This window comes from Protomyctophum parallelum (genome assembly GCF_964188405.1).
Source record: "Protomyctophum parallelum genome assembly, chromosome: 21".
In the NCBI taxonomy this organism is placed as follows: domain Eukaryota; kingdom Metazoa; phylum Chordata; class Actinopteri; order Myctophiformes; family Myctophidae; genus Protomyctophum; species Protomyctophum parallelum.
The window spans coordinates 2,746,675-2,761,823 of record NC_139713.1 but is presented as its reverse complement, the minus strand read 5'-3'; the positions used below and the strand labels follow the sequence as shown (position 1 = coordinate 2,761,823).

Genomic DNA, 15,149 nt, shown 5'->3' with positions numbered 1-15,149 from the left:
CCTCTCTGTCTGTCCTCTGTAAGGACTCTAAACCTCTCTGTCTGTCTATCCTCTGTAAGGACTCTAAACCTCTCTGTCTGTCCTCTGTAAGGACTCTAAACCTCCTCTCTGTCTGTCCTCTGTAAGGACTCTAAACCTCTCTGTCTGTCTGCCCTCTGTAAGGACTCTAAACCTCCTCTCTGTCTGTCCTCTGTAAGGACTCTAAACCTCTCTGTCTGTCTGTCCTCTGTAAGGACTCTAAACCTCTCTGTCTGTCTGTCCTCTGTAAGGACTCTAAACCTCCTCTCTGTCTGTCCTCTGTAAGGACTCTAAACCTCTCTGTCTGTCTGTCCTCTGTAAGGACTCTAAACCTCTCTGTCTGTCTGTCCTCTGTAAGGACTCTAAACCTCTCTGTCTGTCTGCCCTCTGTAAGGACTCTAAACCTCCTCTCTGTCTGTCCTCTGTAAGGACTCTAAACCTCTGTCTGTCTGTCTGTCCTCTGTAAGGACTCTAAACCTCTCTGTCTGTCCTCTGTAAGGACTCTAAACCTCTCTGTCTGTCTGTCCTCTGTAAGGACTCTAAACCTCTCTGTCTGTCCTCTGTAAGGACTCTAAACCTCTCTGTCTGTCCTCTGTAAGGACTCTAAACCTCTCTGTCTGTCCTCTGTAAGGACTCTAAACCTCTCTGTCTGCCCTCTGTAAGGACTCTAAACCTCTCTGTCTGTCTGTCCTCTGTAAGGACTCTAAACCTCTCTGTCTGTCTGTCCTCTGTAAGGACTCTAAACCTCTCTGTCTGTCTGTCCTCTGTAAGGACTCTAAACCTCTCTGTCTGTCCTCTGTAAGGACTCTAAACCTCTCTGTCTGTCTGTCCTCTGTAAGGACTCTAAACCTCTCTGTCTGTCTATCCTCTGTAAGGACTCTAAACCTCTCTGTCTGTCCTCTGTAAGGACTCTAAACCTCTCTGTCTGTCTGTCCTCTGTAAGGACTCTAAACCTCTCTGTCTGTCCTCTGTAAGGACTCTAAACGTCTCTGTCTGTCTGTCCTCTGTAAGGACTCTAAACCTCTCTGTCTGTCTGTCCTCTGTAAGGACTCTAAACCTCTCTGTCTGTCTGTCCTCTGTAAGGACTCTAAACCTCTCTGTCTGTCTGTCCTCTGTAAGGACTCTAAACCTCTCTGTCTGTCTGTCCTCTGTAAGGACTCTAAACCTCTCTGTCTGTCCTCTGTAAGGACTCTAAACCTCTCTGTCTGTCTGTCCTCTGTAAGGACTCTAAACCTCTCTGTCTGTCCTCTGTAAGGACTCTAAACCTCTCTGTCTGTCTGTCCTCTGTAAGGACTCTAAACCTCTCTGTCTGTCCTCTGTAAGGACTCTAAACCTCTCTGTCTGTCTGTCCTCTGTAAGGACTCTAAACCTCTCTGTCTGTCTGTCCTCTGTAAGGACTCTAAACCTCTCTGTCTGTCTGTCCTCTGTAAGGACTCTAAACCTCTCTGTCTGTCTGTCCTCTGTAAGGACTCTAAACCTCTCTGTCTGTCCTCTGTAAGGACTCTAAACCTCTCTGTCTGTCTGTCCTCTGTAAGGACTCTAAACCTCTCTGTCTGTCCTCTGTAAGGACTCTAAACCTCTCTGTCTGTCTGTCCTCTGTAAGGACTCTAAACCTCTCTGTCTGTCTGTCCTCTGTAAGGACTCTAAACCTCTCTGTCTGTCTGTCCTCTGTAAGGACTCTAAACCTCTCTGTCTGTCCTCTGTAAGGACTCTAAACCTCTCTGTCTGTCTGTCCTCTGTAAGGACTCTAAACCTCTCTGTCTGTCATCTGTAAGGACTCTAAACCTCTCTGTCTGTCTGTCCTCTGTAAGGACTCTAAACCTCTCTGTCTGTCTGTCTGTCCTCTGTAAGGACTCTAAACCTCTCTGTCTGTCCTCTGTAAGGACTCTAAACCTCTCTGTCTGTCTGTCTGTCCTCTGTAAGGACTCTAAACCTCTCTGTCTGTCTGTCTGTCCTCTGTAAGGACTCTAAACCTCTCTGTCTGTCTGTCCTCTGTAAGGACTCTAAACCTCTCTGTCTGTCCTCTGTAAGGACTCTAAACCTCTCTGTCTGTCTGTCCTCTGTAAGGACTCTAAACCTCTCTGTCTGTCTGTCTGTCCTCTGTAAGGACTCTAAACCTCTCTGTCTGTCCTCTGTAAGGACTCTAAACCTCTCTGTCTGTCTGTCTGTCCTCTGTAAGGACTCTAAACCTCTCTGTCTGTCTGTCCTCTGTAAGGACTCTAAACCTCTCTGTCTGTCTGTCCTCTGTAAGGACTCTAAACCTCTCTGTCTGTCTGTCCTCTGTAAGGACTCTAAACCTCTCTGTCTGTCCTCTGTAAGGACTCTAAACCTCTCTGTCTGTCCTCTGTAAGGACTCTAAACCTCTCTGTCTGTCTGTCCTCTGTAAGGACTCTAAACCTCTCTGTCTGCCTGTCCTCTGTAAGGACTCTAAACCTCTCTGTCTGTCTGTCCTCTGTAAGGACTCTAAACCTCTCTGTCTGTCTGTCTGTCCTCTGTAAGGACTCTAAACCTCTCTGTCTGTCCTCTGTAAGGACACTAAACCTCTCTGTCTGTCCTCTGTAAGGACTCTAAACCTCTCTGTCTGTCTGTCCTCTGTAAGGACTCTAAACCTCTCTGTCTGTCTGTCCTCTGTAAGGACTCTAAACCTCTCTGTCTGTCCTCTGTAAGGACTCTAAACCTCTCTGTCTGTCTGTCCTCTGTAAGGACTCTAAACCTCTCTGTCTGTCTGTCCTCTGTAAGGACTCTAAACCTCTCTGTCTGTCTGTCCTCTGTAAGGACTCTAAACCTCTCTGTCTGTCTGTCCTCTGTAAGGACTCTAAACCTCTCTGTCTGTCCTCTGTAAGGACTCTAAACCTCTCTGTCTGTCCTCTGTAAGGACTCTAAACCTCTCTGTCTGTCTGTCCTCTGTAAGGACTCTAAACCTCTCTGTCTGCCCTCTGTAAGGACTCTAAACCTCTCTGTCTGTCTGTCCTCTGTAAGGACTCTAAACCTCTCTGTCTGTCTGTCCTCTGTAAGGACTCTAAACCTCTCTGTCTGTCTGTCCTCTGTAAGGACTCTAAACCTCTCTGTCTGTCTGTCCTCTGTAAGGACTCCAAACCTCCTCCTCTCTGTAAGGACTCGCTTAACCTGTAGGATGGAAACCCCTTTTTGGTGTTTTAAGCATTAAAACAACTATTGAAAAATAGCTCGTGCTTGTAGAATCATCCTAAGTAGACCCTTAACCCATTTTGACCTGAGATCAGATTCTAAAAATGTCTGCTTGAAAATGACAGTTTTCTGAAAAAGCTATGTTTCTATGTCAGTCGTTCTTCGATTTTTCAAAAATAGCAGACCTACGAGCTCGTAGCGCGCCACTTGGTGGCGTGCTATGAGCTTGTAGATCTGCTATTTTTCAATAGCTAAATATCTAATATCTAATATCATACAGTCTAATATCATTATCCAATATCATATCCAATCTAATATGTTAATAATGTTGATATTTTTATATACAGACCTAAGTTTGTCCTAACTTGAGTCACATTTTCCATTGACAATGAAAGGAGAATGTATTTGACATATGTGTCTGAGCAAATCGGGCTAATCGAATCGGCTATGTATATAATTCTCGTTAATATTATTTGCGTCTGTATTTATAACATGACCCAGAAGTGGTATAGTGTGCATTGTGTAATGCCTTACCTCAGTGACGTGAAATAACTGGGACAGGGTGGGCAACTTTGAAGATGGCAAGGGCCACTATAGTTCCATACTCACTCCAGAGGGCCACTATATTTCCACACTCGCTCCAGAGGGCCACTATAGTTCCACACTCGCTCCAGAGGGCCACTATAGTTCCACACTCACTCCAGAGGGCCACTATAGTTCCACACTCGCTCCAGAGGGCCACTATAGTTCCACACTCACTCCAGAGGGCCACTATAGTTCCACACTCACTCCAGAGGGCCACTATAGTTTCACACTCACTCCAGAGGGCCGCTATATTCCCACACTCACTCCAGAGGGCTGCTATAGTTCCACACTCGCTCCAGAGGGCCACTATAGTTCCACACTCACTCCAGAGGGCCACTATATTTCCACACTCACTCCAGAGGGCCACTATATTTCCACACTCACTCCAGAGGGCCACTATAGTTCCACACTCACTCCAGAGGGCCACTATATTTCCACACTCACTCCAGAGGACCACTATAGTTCCACACTCGCTCCAGAGGGCCACTATAGTTCCACACTCACTCCAGAGGGCTGCTATAGTTCCACACTCGCTCCAGAGGGCCACTATAGTTCCACACTCACTCCAGAGGGCCACTATATTTCCACACTCACTCCAGAGGGCCACTATATTTCCACACTCACTCCAGAGGGCCACTATAGTTCCACACTCACTCCAGAGGGCCACTATATTTCCACACTCACTCCAGAGGGCCACTATAGTTCCACACTCACTCCAGAGGGCCACTATATTTCCACACTCACTCCAGAGGACCACTATAGTTCCACACTCGCTCCAGAGGGCCACTATAGTTCCACACTCACTCCAGAGGGCTGCTATAGTTCCACACTCGCTCCAGAGGGCCACTATAGTTCCACACTCACTCCAGAGGGCCACTATATTTCCACACTCACTCCAGAGGGCCACTATATTTCCACACTCACTCCAGAGGGCCACTATAGTTCCACACTCACTCCAGAGGGCCACTATATTTCCACACTCACTCCAGAGGGCCACTATAGTTCCACACTCACTCCAGAGGGGCCACATTGCATATTACTGTCGTAGCAAAAATAGCTGATCTACAAGCTCAAAATGCGTCGCAGTGCGACACGTTTTGAACTTGATCACGAGATCTACTGAATGTGTCAAACTGACATATTGAGCCTATGACACACATGTGGCTTCCCCCCAGTAGGCCTCCTTCACATTCAGTAGATCCTGCGATCTTCTGTGGCCAGATGTAATTTCCTGGGGTCTATTAGGGCTATAATAAATAATTAAAAATTAAATTGCCATAATATTTTGTAAATAAATACATATTTAGCCCCATGCTCGAATACCCCCGCCCCCTGTCAAAAACCTCTAAAATCCATCCAACACTCATCTTTTACTTTCTCTAATAACCTAAAACATGAACCTTGGTTGAAAAAAAACTAAAGTTGTCCTTTAAGTGAAGGTGGGGGCCGCATGTGGCCCCTGGGCCGCCAGTTGCCCATACATGAAACTAGGTCATGTTGACAAATTAATTCACGTTCCTCTTTTTATTGGATGATGTATATACGATGATCAGAGCGCCCGCCTCACTGTGCTCTTCATTACCCCCTCCCTTCCACCAGGTGGTGACAGAGTGCGGTGAGCGGTGACAGGGAGGGGGGACAGCAGGGAGGGAGGGAGGGACAGCCATGGCCGCCACCCAGGAGCCGTCCCCGCCCTCGTCCATGGAGAGCAACAAGCCCGGCTTCAACAAGCACATCCTGCCCGACGGCCTGGAGGACAAGCACCTGTGCAACCTGTGTCACAACCTGCTGCGGAGGCCCGTCCAGGCGCAGTGCGGACACCGCTTCTGCTCGCACTGCTTCAACAGGACCGTCAGGTAACGTAGAGACTACAGTACCCATGATGCACTGCTTCAACAGGACCGTCAGGTACGTAGGGACTACAGTACCCATGATGCACTGCTTCAACAGGACCGTCAGGTACGTAGGGACTACAGTACCCATGATGCACTGCTTCGACAGGACCGTCAGGTAACGTAGGGACTACAGTACCCACGATGCACTGCTTCAACAGGACCGTCAGGTACGTAGGGACTACAGTACCCATGATGCACTGCTTCAACAGGACCGTCAGGTACGTAGGGACTGCAGTACCCATGATGCACTGCTTCAACAGGACCGTCAGGTACGTAGGGACTACAGTACCCATGATGCACTGCTTCAACAGGACCGTCAGGTAACGTAGGGACTACAGTACCCATGATGCAGTGCTTCAACAGGACCGTCATGTAACGTAGGGACTACAGTACCCATGATGCACTGCTTCAACAGGACCGTCGGGTAACATAGGGACTACAGTACCCATGATGCACTGCTTCAACAGGACCGTCAGGTAACGTAGGGACTACAGTACCCATGATGCACTGCTTCAACAGGACCGTCATGTAACGTAGGGACTACAGTACCCATGATGCACTGCTTCAACAGGACCGTCGGGTAACATAGGGACTACAGTACCCATGATGCACTGCTTCAACAGGACCGTCAGGTAACGTAGGGACTACAGTACCCATGATGCACTGCTTCAACAGGACCGTCAGGTAACGTAGGGACTACAGTACCCATGATGCACTGCTTCAACATGACCGTCGGGTAACATAGGGACTACAGTACCCATGACGCACTGCTTCAACAGGACCGTCACCTCACCCAATGTGAATGTGTGGGTCCCAGATATAAATGGCATTAAATTGGGGTCAGTAGCCTCTGCATGTCAAACTGGGGGTCCTTTTCAAATGGGGTCTTGCCCTGAACATTAATTTTCAGGGCAAGACCTCGCGCGTGCCGACTCGGCCTCCAGCCTGGTACCGACCCGGCCCCCAGCCTGGTACCGCAGTCAAAATATGGCCCTTGAGGAACATTAATTGGGGAACCCTGCCCTAAGAGGTGGCGCTCGAGGCTGTTAATGGTACCCTAGCCTCGAGTCGATACCCAGGCTGTTACCCCGACTCTCAACCCCTGCATTCACCATGATCCATGATGCCATTTGGATGACCCTAAGGATCATAAAAACCTTTAACGATCACTATTGACATTTATTTTGGGTAACCCCCCCCCCCCCCTTTTTAGCTTAGATTGACATGCCGTTACATTTGGAGCGTTAATAACACGTGGATGTCTTTGTCTTTGTCTTTGTCTTTGTCTTTGTCTTTGTCCCAACGCAGCAATGGACCCCAGAAATGCAACGCTTGCATTAAAGAAGACATTTTTGAAGAGCCCACGTCTATTTTGAAGCAAGGATGTGTGAGTAAACTAATGAAATATGAAAACGTTTTAGCACAAAGTCACACACTGTTATGTCAGGGTCCCTGAAGGGGGTTCCAGGGGGACGTCCCCAGCTATGAATGACTGAGAATTATAGGAGCCAAATGGACCTGTAACTCTGAGTGTATCGACAATCATCAGGGGGGGTCCCAGCAAAATGTGGTAATACAGTATCAATCATTTGAACCCCTTTACCCATAGTTTATCATCATCATCATCATCATCATCATCATCATCATCATCATCATCATCATCATCATCATCATCATCATCATCATCTTCATCTTCATCTTCATCTTCATCTTCATCTTCATCATCATCATTTATTTAAAGGACAACTTTAGTTTTTTTCAACCACGGTTCATGTTTTAGGTTGTTATTAGAGAAAGTAAAAGATGAGTGTTATTTCTTTTCCATTTGCTGCTTTCTTTCGTTTTAGGGATTTTAGCTGTTTCGTACAGGTGGGGTGGGGGCATTCGAACATGGGGCTAAATATGTATTTTTTTCCATATTATCGAGATTTATTTTTTTATTATTTACTATAGCCCTAATAAACCCCAGGAAATTACATCTGGCCACAAATAAATTACAGGATCTACTGAATGTGAAGGTAGCCTACTGGGGGAAGCCACACTGTGTGTCATAGGCTCAATGTCAGTTTGACACATTCAGTAGATCTCGTGATGTTTTGTGGCCAGATGAAATTTCCAGGGGTTTCTTAGGACTATAGTAAATAATTAAAAAATAAAGCGCTATAAAATGTTGTAAAAAAATACATATTTACCCCATGCTCGAATGCCCCCCCCCCTGTCAAAAACAGCTAAAATCCCTAAAACGAAAGAAAGCAGCAAATGGAAAAAAAAAAAAAACACTCATCTTTTAGTTTCTCTAATAACAACCTAAAACATGAACCTTGGTTGAAAAAAAACTAAAGTTGTCCTTAAACTCACGACCATGATCACATGGTTTGGAGCACAGATTCATAAGAGTATACAATACATTACAGATTACACGACATACATAGACATGTCGGAAGGCTTTCCCTATTTGTACAGTGGAAGAACATTTTTCAGAAAAGCACCCAATTTATAACCTGACGCTGCCAGATGAGGGCGGTATTGGGTAACCATGTTCCCCAACACAGCACTCATCTGGGATCTCTCAGGCAGTTGAGCTGACAAAAATCAGCGTGAGCTAAGGGCGGGATATGTGCGAAACCGGACGTGAAGCTATATAGACACGTCAATATGATTGGTTGTGTTTGCACGCCCACACAGTGATAGACAGACGGTCCCATCCAATCATCTACCAAGTATCTTGAAAAAAAGGAACAGCCCGTCATCGAATTTGCTTCCGCGATCCCAGATCCCAATAAGCTGTGAAACAAATTTGTGTAGCAAGCTTCTTGGATCTGGCAGCGTCAGGTTACCCAATTTATAGATTACTTTTTGTTTTTCAGATTTTAGTAATGCAATTAATTTAAACATGGAAGGGTAGGTAAAGAAATAGGGTGGCAGGTATTTTTGCCTGAAATTCATAGTGCCAGTATTCTTACATTCCAACAAAACATGATACTCATCTCCAATTCTGTCTTCATTACATTAGGTTACAAATCCTCTGACTTCTTTCCAATCCTTTATATCTACCGATGACCTTTGGGATTCTTGTGTTGTGTTTTACAACATGCATTGCAATATTCAAAAAGAGCAGATACTGTATAGAAGCTACATCTGCTGTTTTTGAACATTATTTTGAAAAGTGTGAATAATTGAAGTGAAGGCTTCAAAAAGTATTTCTTTGGGCGAACTATACTAGGGGATCGTTATTTTTTCCAATTGTTATTATTGTGTATATACATTTTGTTCATCATCAAACCAGGAAGTTATGCAGGAATGCCTATACTGAGTGGCTAAAAACTATACTTTCTGGCCTCGACAGCCCCTTTACATCCACACAGAAAAGTCATATCTAATTGCATTAAACGACATTAAACAATGTTAAACTCGCTTTGCCTGTCACTTTGCCACTCGATTTGCCATTCACTTTATGCATGCGCATATACCCTCTATAGTTTCATCTTCCAACTTAAAAACGTTATGCGACTTTTTTCTTCTTTTTCTTTTTGCAGGCGTTTCCTGACAACGCAGCTAGAAGAGAGGTTGAGAATCTACCTGCTGCGTGCATCAATGAAGGCTGCACTTGGAAAGGCAACATTAAGGAGTATGAGGTGAGATGCTTTTCACCCCTATAGAACACTAAAACGCTGGTGATTTTCACCCCCATAGAACACTAATACCCTGGTGATTATCACCCCATAGAACACTAAAACCCTGGTGATTTTCACCCCATAGAACACTAAAACCCTGGTGATTTTCACCCCTATAGAACACTAAAACGCTGGTGATTTTCACCCCTATAGAACACTAAAACCCTGGTGATTTTCACCCCTATAGAACACTAAAACCCTGGTGATTTTCACCCCATAGAACACTAAAACCCTGGTGATTTTCACCCCATAGAACACTAATACCCTGGTGATTATCACCCCCATAGAACACTAATACCCTGGTGATTATCACCCCTATAGAACACTAAAACCCTGGTGATTTTCACCCCTATAGAACACTAAAACGCTGGTGATTTTCACCCCCATAGAACACTAATACCCTGGTGATTTTCACCCCATAGAACACTAAAACCCTGGTGATTTTCACCCCTATAGAACACTAAAACGCTGGTGATTTTCACCCTATAGAACACTAAAACCCTGGTGATTTTCACCCCATAGAACACTAAAACGCTGGTGATTTTCACCCCCATAGAACACTAAAACGCTGGTGATTTTCACCCCTATAGAACACTAAAACCCTGGTGATTTTCACCCCTATAGAACACTAAAACCCTGGTGATTTTCACCCCATAGAACACTAAAACCCTGGTGATTTTCACCCCATAGAACACTAATACCCTGGTGATTATCACCCCCATAGAACACTAATACCCTGGTGATTATCACCCCTATAGAACACTAAAACGCTGGTGATTTTCACCCCCATAGAACACTAATACCCTGGTGATTTTCACCCCTATAGAACACTAAAACCCTGGTGATTTTCACCCTATAGAACACTAAAACCCTGGTGATTTTCACCCCTATAGAACACTAAAACCCTGTTGATTTTCACCCCTATAGAACACTAATACCCTGGTGATTTTCACCCCTATAGAACACTAAAACCCTGGTGATTTTCACCCTATAGAACACTAAAACCCTGGTGATTTTCACCCCTATAGAACACTAATACCCTGGTGATTTTCACCCCTATAGAACACTAAAACCCTGGTGATTTTCACCCTATAGAACACTAAAACCCTGGTGATTTTCACCCCCATAGAACACTAAAACCCTGGTGATTTTCACCCCCATAGAACACTAAAACCCTGGTGATTTTCACCCCATAGAACACTAAAACCCTGGTGATTTTCACCCCATAGAACACTAAAACCCTGGTGATTTTCACCCCATAGAACACTAAAACCCTGGTGATTATCACCCCATAGAACACTAAAACCCTGGTGATTTTCAACCCTATAGAACACTAATACCCTGGTGATTTTCACCCCCATAGAACACTAAAACCCTGGTGATTTTCACCCCTATAGAACACTAAAACCCTGGTGATTTTCACCCCTATAGAACACTAAAACCCTGGTGATTTTCACCCCTATAGAACACTAAAACCCTGGTGATTTTCACCCCATAGAACACTAAAACCCTGGTGATTTTCAACCCTATAGAACACTAATACCCTGGTGATTTTCACCCCCATAGAACACTAAAACCCTGGTGATTTTCACCCCTATAGAACACTAAAACCCTGGTGATTTTCACCCCTATAGAACACTAAAACCCTGGTGATTTTCACCCCTATAGAACACTAAAACCCTGGTGATTTTCACCCCCATAGAACACTAAAACCCTGGTGATTTTCACCCCATAGAACACTAAAACCCTGGTGATTTTCACCCCTATAGAACACTAAAACCCTGGTGATTTTCACCCCCATAGAACACTAAAACCCTGGTGATTTTCAACCCCATAGAACACTAAAACCCTGGTGATTTTCACCCCTATAGAACACTAAAACCCTGGTGATTTTCACCCCATAGAACACTAAAACCCTGGTGATTTTCACCCCTATAGAACACTAAAACCCTGGTGATTTTCACCCCATAGAACACTAAAACCCTGGTGATTTTCACCCCTATAGAACACTAAAACCCTGGTGATTTTCACCCCCATAGAACACTAAAACCCTGGTGATTTTCACCCCCATAGAACACTAAAACCCTGGTGATTTTCAACCCCATAGAACACTAAAACCCTGGTGATTTTCACCCCTATAGAACACTAAAACCCTGGTGATTTTCACCCCATAGAACACTAAAACCCTGGTGATTTTCACCCCCATAGAACACTAAAACCCTGGTGATTTTCAACCCCAGAGAACACTAAAACCCTGGTGATTTTCACCCCTATAGAACACTAAAACCCTGGTGATTTTCACCCCATAGAACACTAAAACCCTGGTGATTTTCACCCCTATAGAACACTAAAACCCTGGTGATTTTCACCCCATAGAACACTAAAACCCTGGTGATTTTCACCCTATAGAACACTAAAACCCTGGTGATTTTCACCCCATAGAACACTAAAACCCTGGTGATTTTCAACCCCATAGAACACTAAAACCCTGGTGATTTTCACCCCATAGAACACTAAAACCCTGGTGATTTTCACCCCCATAGAACACTAAAACCCTGGTGATTTTCAACCCCTATAGAACACTAAAACCCTGGTGATTTTCACCCCATAGAACACTAAAACCCTGGTGATTTTCACCCCCATAGAACACTAAAACCCTGGTGATTTTCACCCCATAGAACACTAAAACCCTGGTGATTTTCACCCCTATAGAACACTAAAACGCTGGTGATTTTCACCCCATAGAACACTAAAACCCTGGTGATTTTCAACCCCATAGAACACTAAAACCCTGGTGATTTTCACCCCTATAGAACACTAAAACCCTGGTGATTTTCACCCCTATAGAACACTAATACCCTGGTGATTTTCACCCTATAGAACACTAAAACCCTGGTGATTTTCACCCCATAGAACACTAAAACCCTGGTGATTTTCACCCCCATAGAACACTAAAACCCTGGTGATTTTCACCCCTATAGAACACTAAAACCCTGGTGATTTTCACCCCCATAGAACACTAAAACCCTGGTGATTTTCACCCCCATAGAACACTAAAACCCTGGTGATTTTCACCCCTATAGAACACTAAAACCCTGGTGATTTTCACCCCATAGAACACTAAAACCCTGGTGATTTTCACCCCTATAGAACACTAAAACCCTGGTGATTTTCACCCCATAGAATACTAAAACCCTGGTGATTTTCACCCCATAGAACACTAAAACCCTGGTGATTTTCACCCCTATAGAACACTAAAACCCTGGTGATTTTCACCCCTATAGAACACTAAAACCCTGGTGATTTTCACCCCTATAGAACACTAAAACCCTGGTGATTTTCACCCCTATAGAACACTAAAACCCTGGTGATTTTCACCCCTATAGAACACTAAAACCCTGGTGATTTTCACCCCTATAGAACACTAAAACCCTGGTGATTTTCACCCTATAGAACACTAAAACCCTGGTGATTTTCACCCTATAGAACACTAAAACCCTGGTGATTTTCACCCCTATAGAACACTAAAACCCTGGTGATTTTCACCCTATAGAACACTAAAACCCTGGTGATTTTCACCCCTATAGAACACTAAAACCCTGGTGATTTTCACCCCATAGAACACTAAAACCCTGGTGATTTTCAACCCCATAGAACACTAAAACCCTGGTGATTTTCACCCCTATAGAACACTTAAAACCCTGGTGATTTTCACCCCTATAGAACACTAAAACCCTGGTGATTTTCACCCCCATAGAACACTAAAACCCTGGTGATTTTCACCCCCATAGAACACTAAAACCCTGGTGATTTTCACCCCTATAGAACACTAAAACCCTGGTGATTTTCACCCCTATAGAACACTAAAACCCTGGTGATTTTCACCCCTATAGAACACTAAAACCCTGGTGATTTTCACCCCTATAGAACACTAAAACCCTGGTGATTTTCACCCCTATAGAACACTAAAACCCTGGTGATTTTCACCCCTATAGAACACTAAAACCCTGGTGATTTTCACCCCTATAGAACACTAAAACCCTGGTGAATTTCACCCCTATAGAACACTAAAACCCTGGTGATTTTCACCCCTATAGAACACTAAAACCCTGGTGATTTTCACCCCTATAGAACACTAAAACGCTGGTGATTTTCACCCCTATAGAACACTAAAACCCTGGTGATTTTCACCCCATAGAACACTAAAACCCTGGTGATTTTCACCCCATAGAACACTTAAACCCTGGTGATTTTCACCCCCATAGAACACTAAAACCCTGGTGATTTTCACCCCATAGAACACTAAAACCCTGGTGATTTTCACCCCATAGAACACTTAAACGCTGGTGATTTTCACCCCTATAGAACACTAAAACCCTGGTGATTTTCAACCCTATAGAACACTAAAACCCTGGTGATTTTCACCCCCATAGAACACTAAAACCCTGGTGATTTTCAACCCGGACAATTATGTCTACTAGCTCTTACCCGTTGTGAGACGGGCGCAGTACCCCCCCCATTCACTAATAAATTCATTATTAACCATTAATGTGTCAAATCAAAAAAAAAGGGCTTCGTTAAGACCTCCATGTTATTATGGTCAATGCCTGTGTGAAAAGTGGGAGCGATTGGTGCAGGCGGTGAGGAGATATGGCGGTGTTTCTGACACACAGACACACACACACACACACACACACACACAGACAGACAGACACAGACAGACACAGACAGACAGACAGACAGACAGACAGACAGACAGACAGACAGACAGACAGACAGACAGACACACACACACACACACACACACACAGACACACACACAGAGACACACACAGACACACACACACACACACACACACACAGACACAGACACACACACACACACACACACACACACACACACACAGACACACACACAGAGACACACACAGACACACACACAGAGACACACACACACACACACACACACACACACACACACACACAGACACACACACAGAGACACACACAGACACACACACACACAGACACACAGAGACACACACACACACACACACACACACACAGAGACACACACAGAGACACACACACACACACACACACAGACTCACACACAGACACACACACAGAGACACACACACACACACACACAGACATTGACTGAATTATAGTATGATGCAGGGACGTGCACAGGGACGTCTTAGAGAGACAATGGGCTGAAATACCGTAAGAGGGCACTTTTGGACCAAAAAATGCGAAAATAGCTGATCTACAAGCTCTCAACGCGTCGCAAACCCAGGTCCGCAACCCAGCGCTCTTTAGCTATAGTGGCGATGCGGTGTGTGTAACGCCACTCGGTGCCGGTGGTGGCGCGCTATGTCGTTACACACACCGCATCGCATGCGCTTGTAGGTCTGCTATTTTTGAAAAATCTAACTACTGACATAGAAACATAGCTTTTACAGTAAACTGTCAGGATGTAGAAGACATTTTTAGAATCTGATCTCAGGTCAGAATGGGTTAACCTTCTCTCTCTCTCTCTCTCTCTCTCTCTCAGATGACTCACGAGGGGAAGTGTGACTTTATGATCATCCCGTGTCCGTCCTGCAGCGAGCGCCTTCGCTTCAACGAGCTGGAACGCCACAACGAGCGCGAGTGTCCCGAGAGGACGCTCAACTGCAAGTACTGCAAGGAGCCGTTCCACTTCAAGAACATCAAGGTTCAAAAGACCCTTCGTTTCTCTAAACAAAACCCTTCGTTTCTCTAAACAAAGACCTTCGTTTCTCTAAACAAAGACCCTTCGTTTCTCTAAACAAAGACCTTCGTTTCT

At 44.8% G+C, this 15,149-nt stretch overlaps 1 protein-coding gene across 1 annotated transcript in view; it reads left to right on the top strand.

Moving 5' to 3' along the window:
• Positions 1-5,415: 5,415 nt before the first annotated feature.
• The window catches only part of LOC310878575 (TNF receptor-associated factor 2-like), a gene marked incomplete at both ends in the record, with an annotated part of 31,927 nt that continues 22,193 nt past the window's right edge, over positions 5,416-15,149 (top strand). Inside the window, 4 exon segments of the mRNA XM_083792920.1 lie at positions 5,416-5,606; positions 6,954-7,032; positions 9,182-9,280; positions 14,877-15,038. Of these exon segments, the coding sequence (XP_083649046.1) occupies positions 5,416-5,606; positions 6,954-7,032; positions 9,182-9,280; positions 14,877-15,038 (531 nt within the window).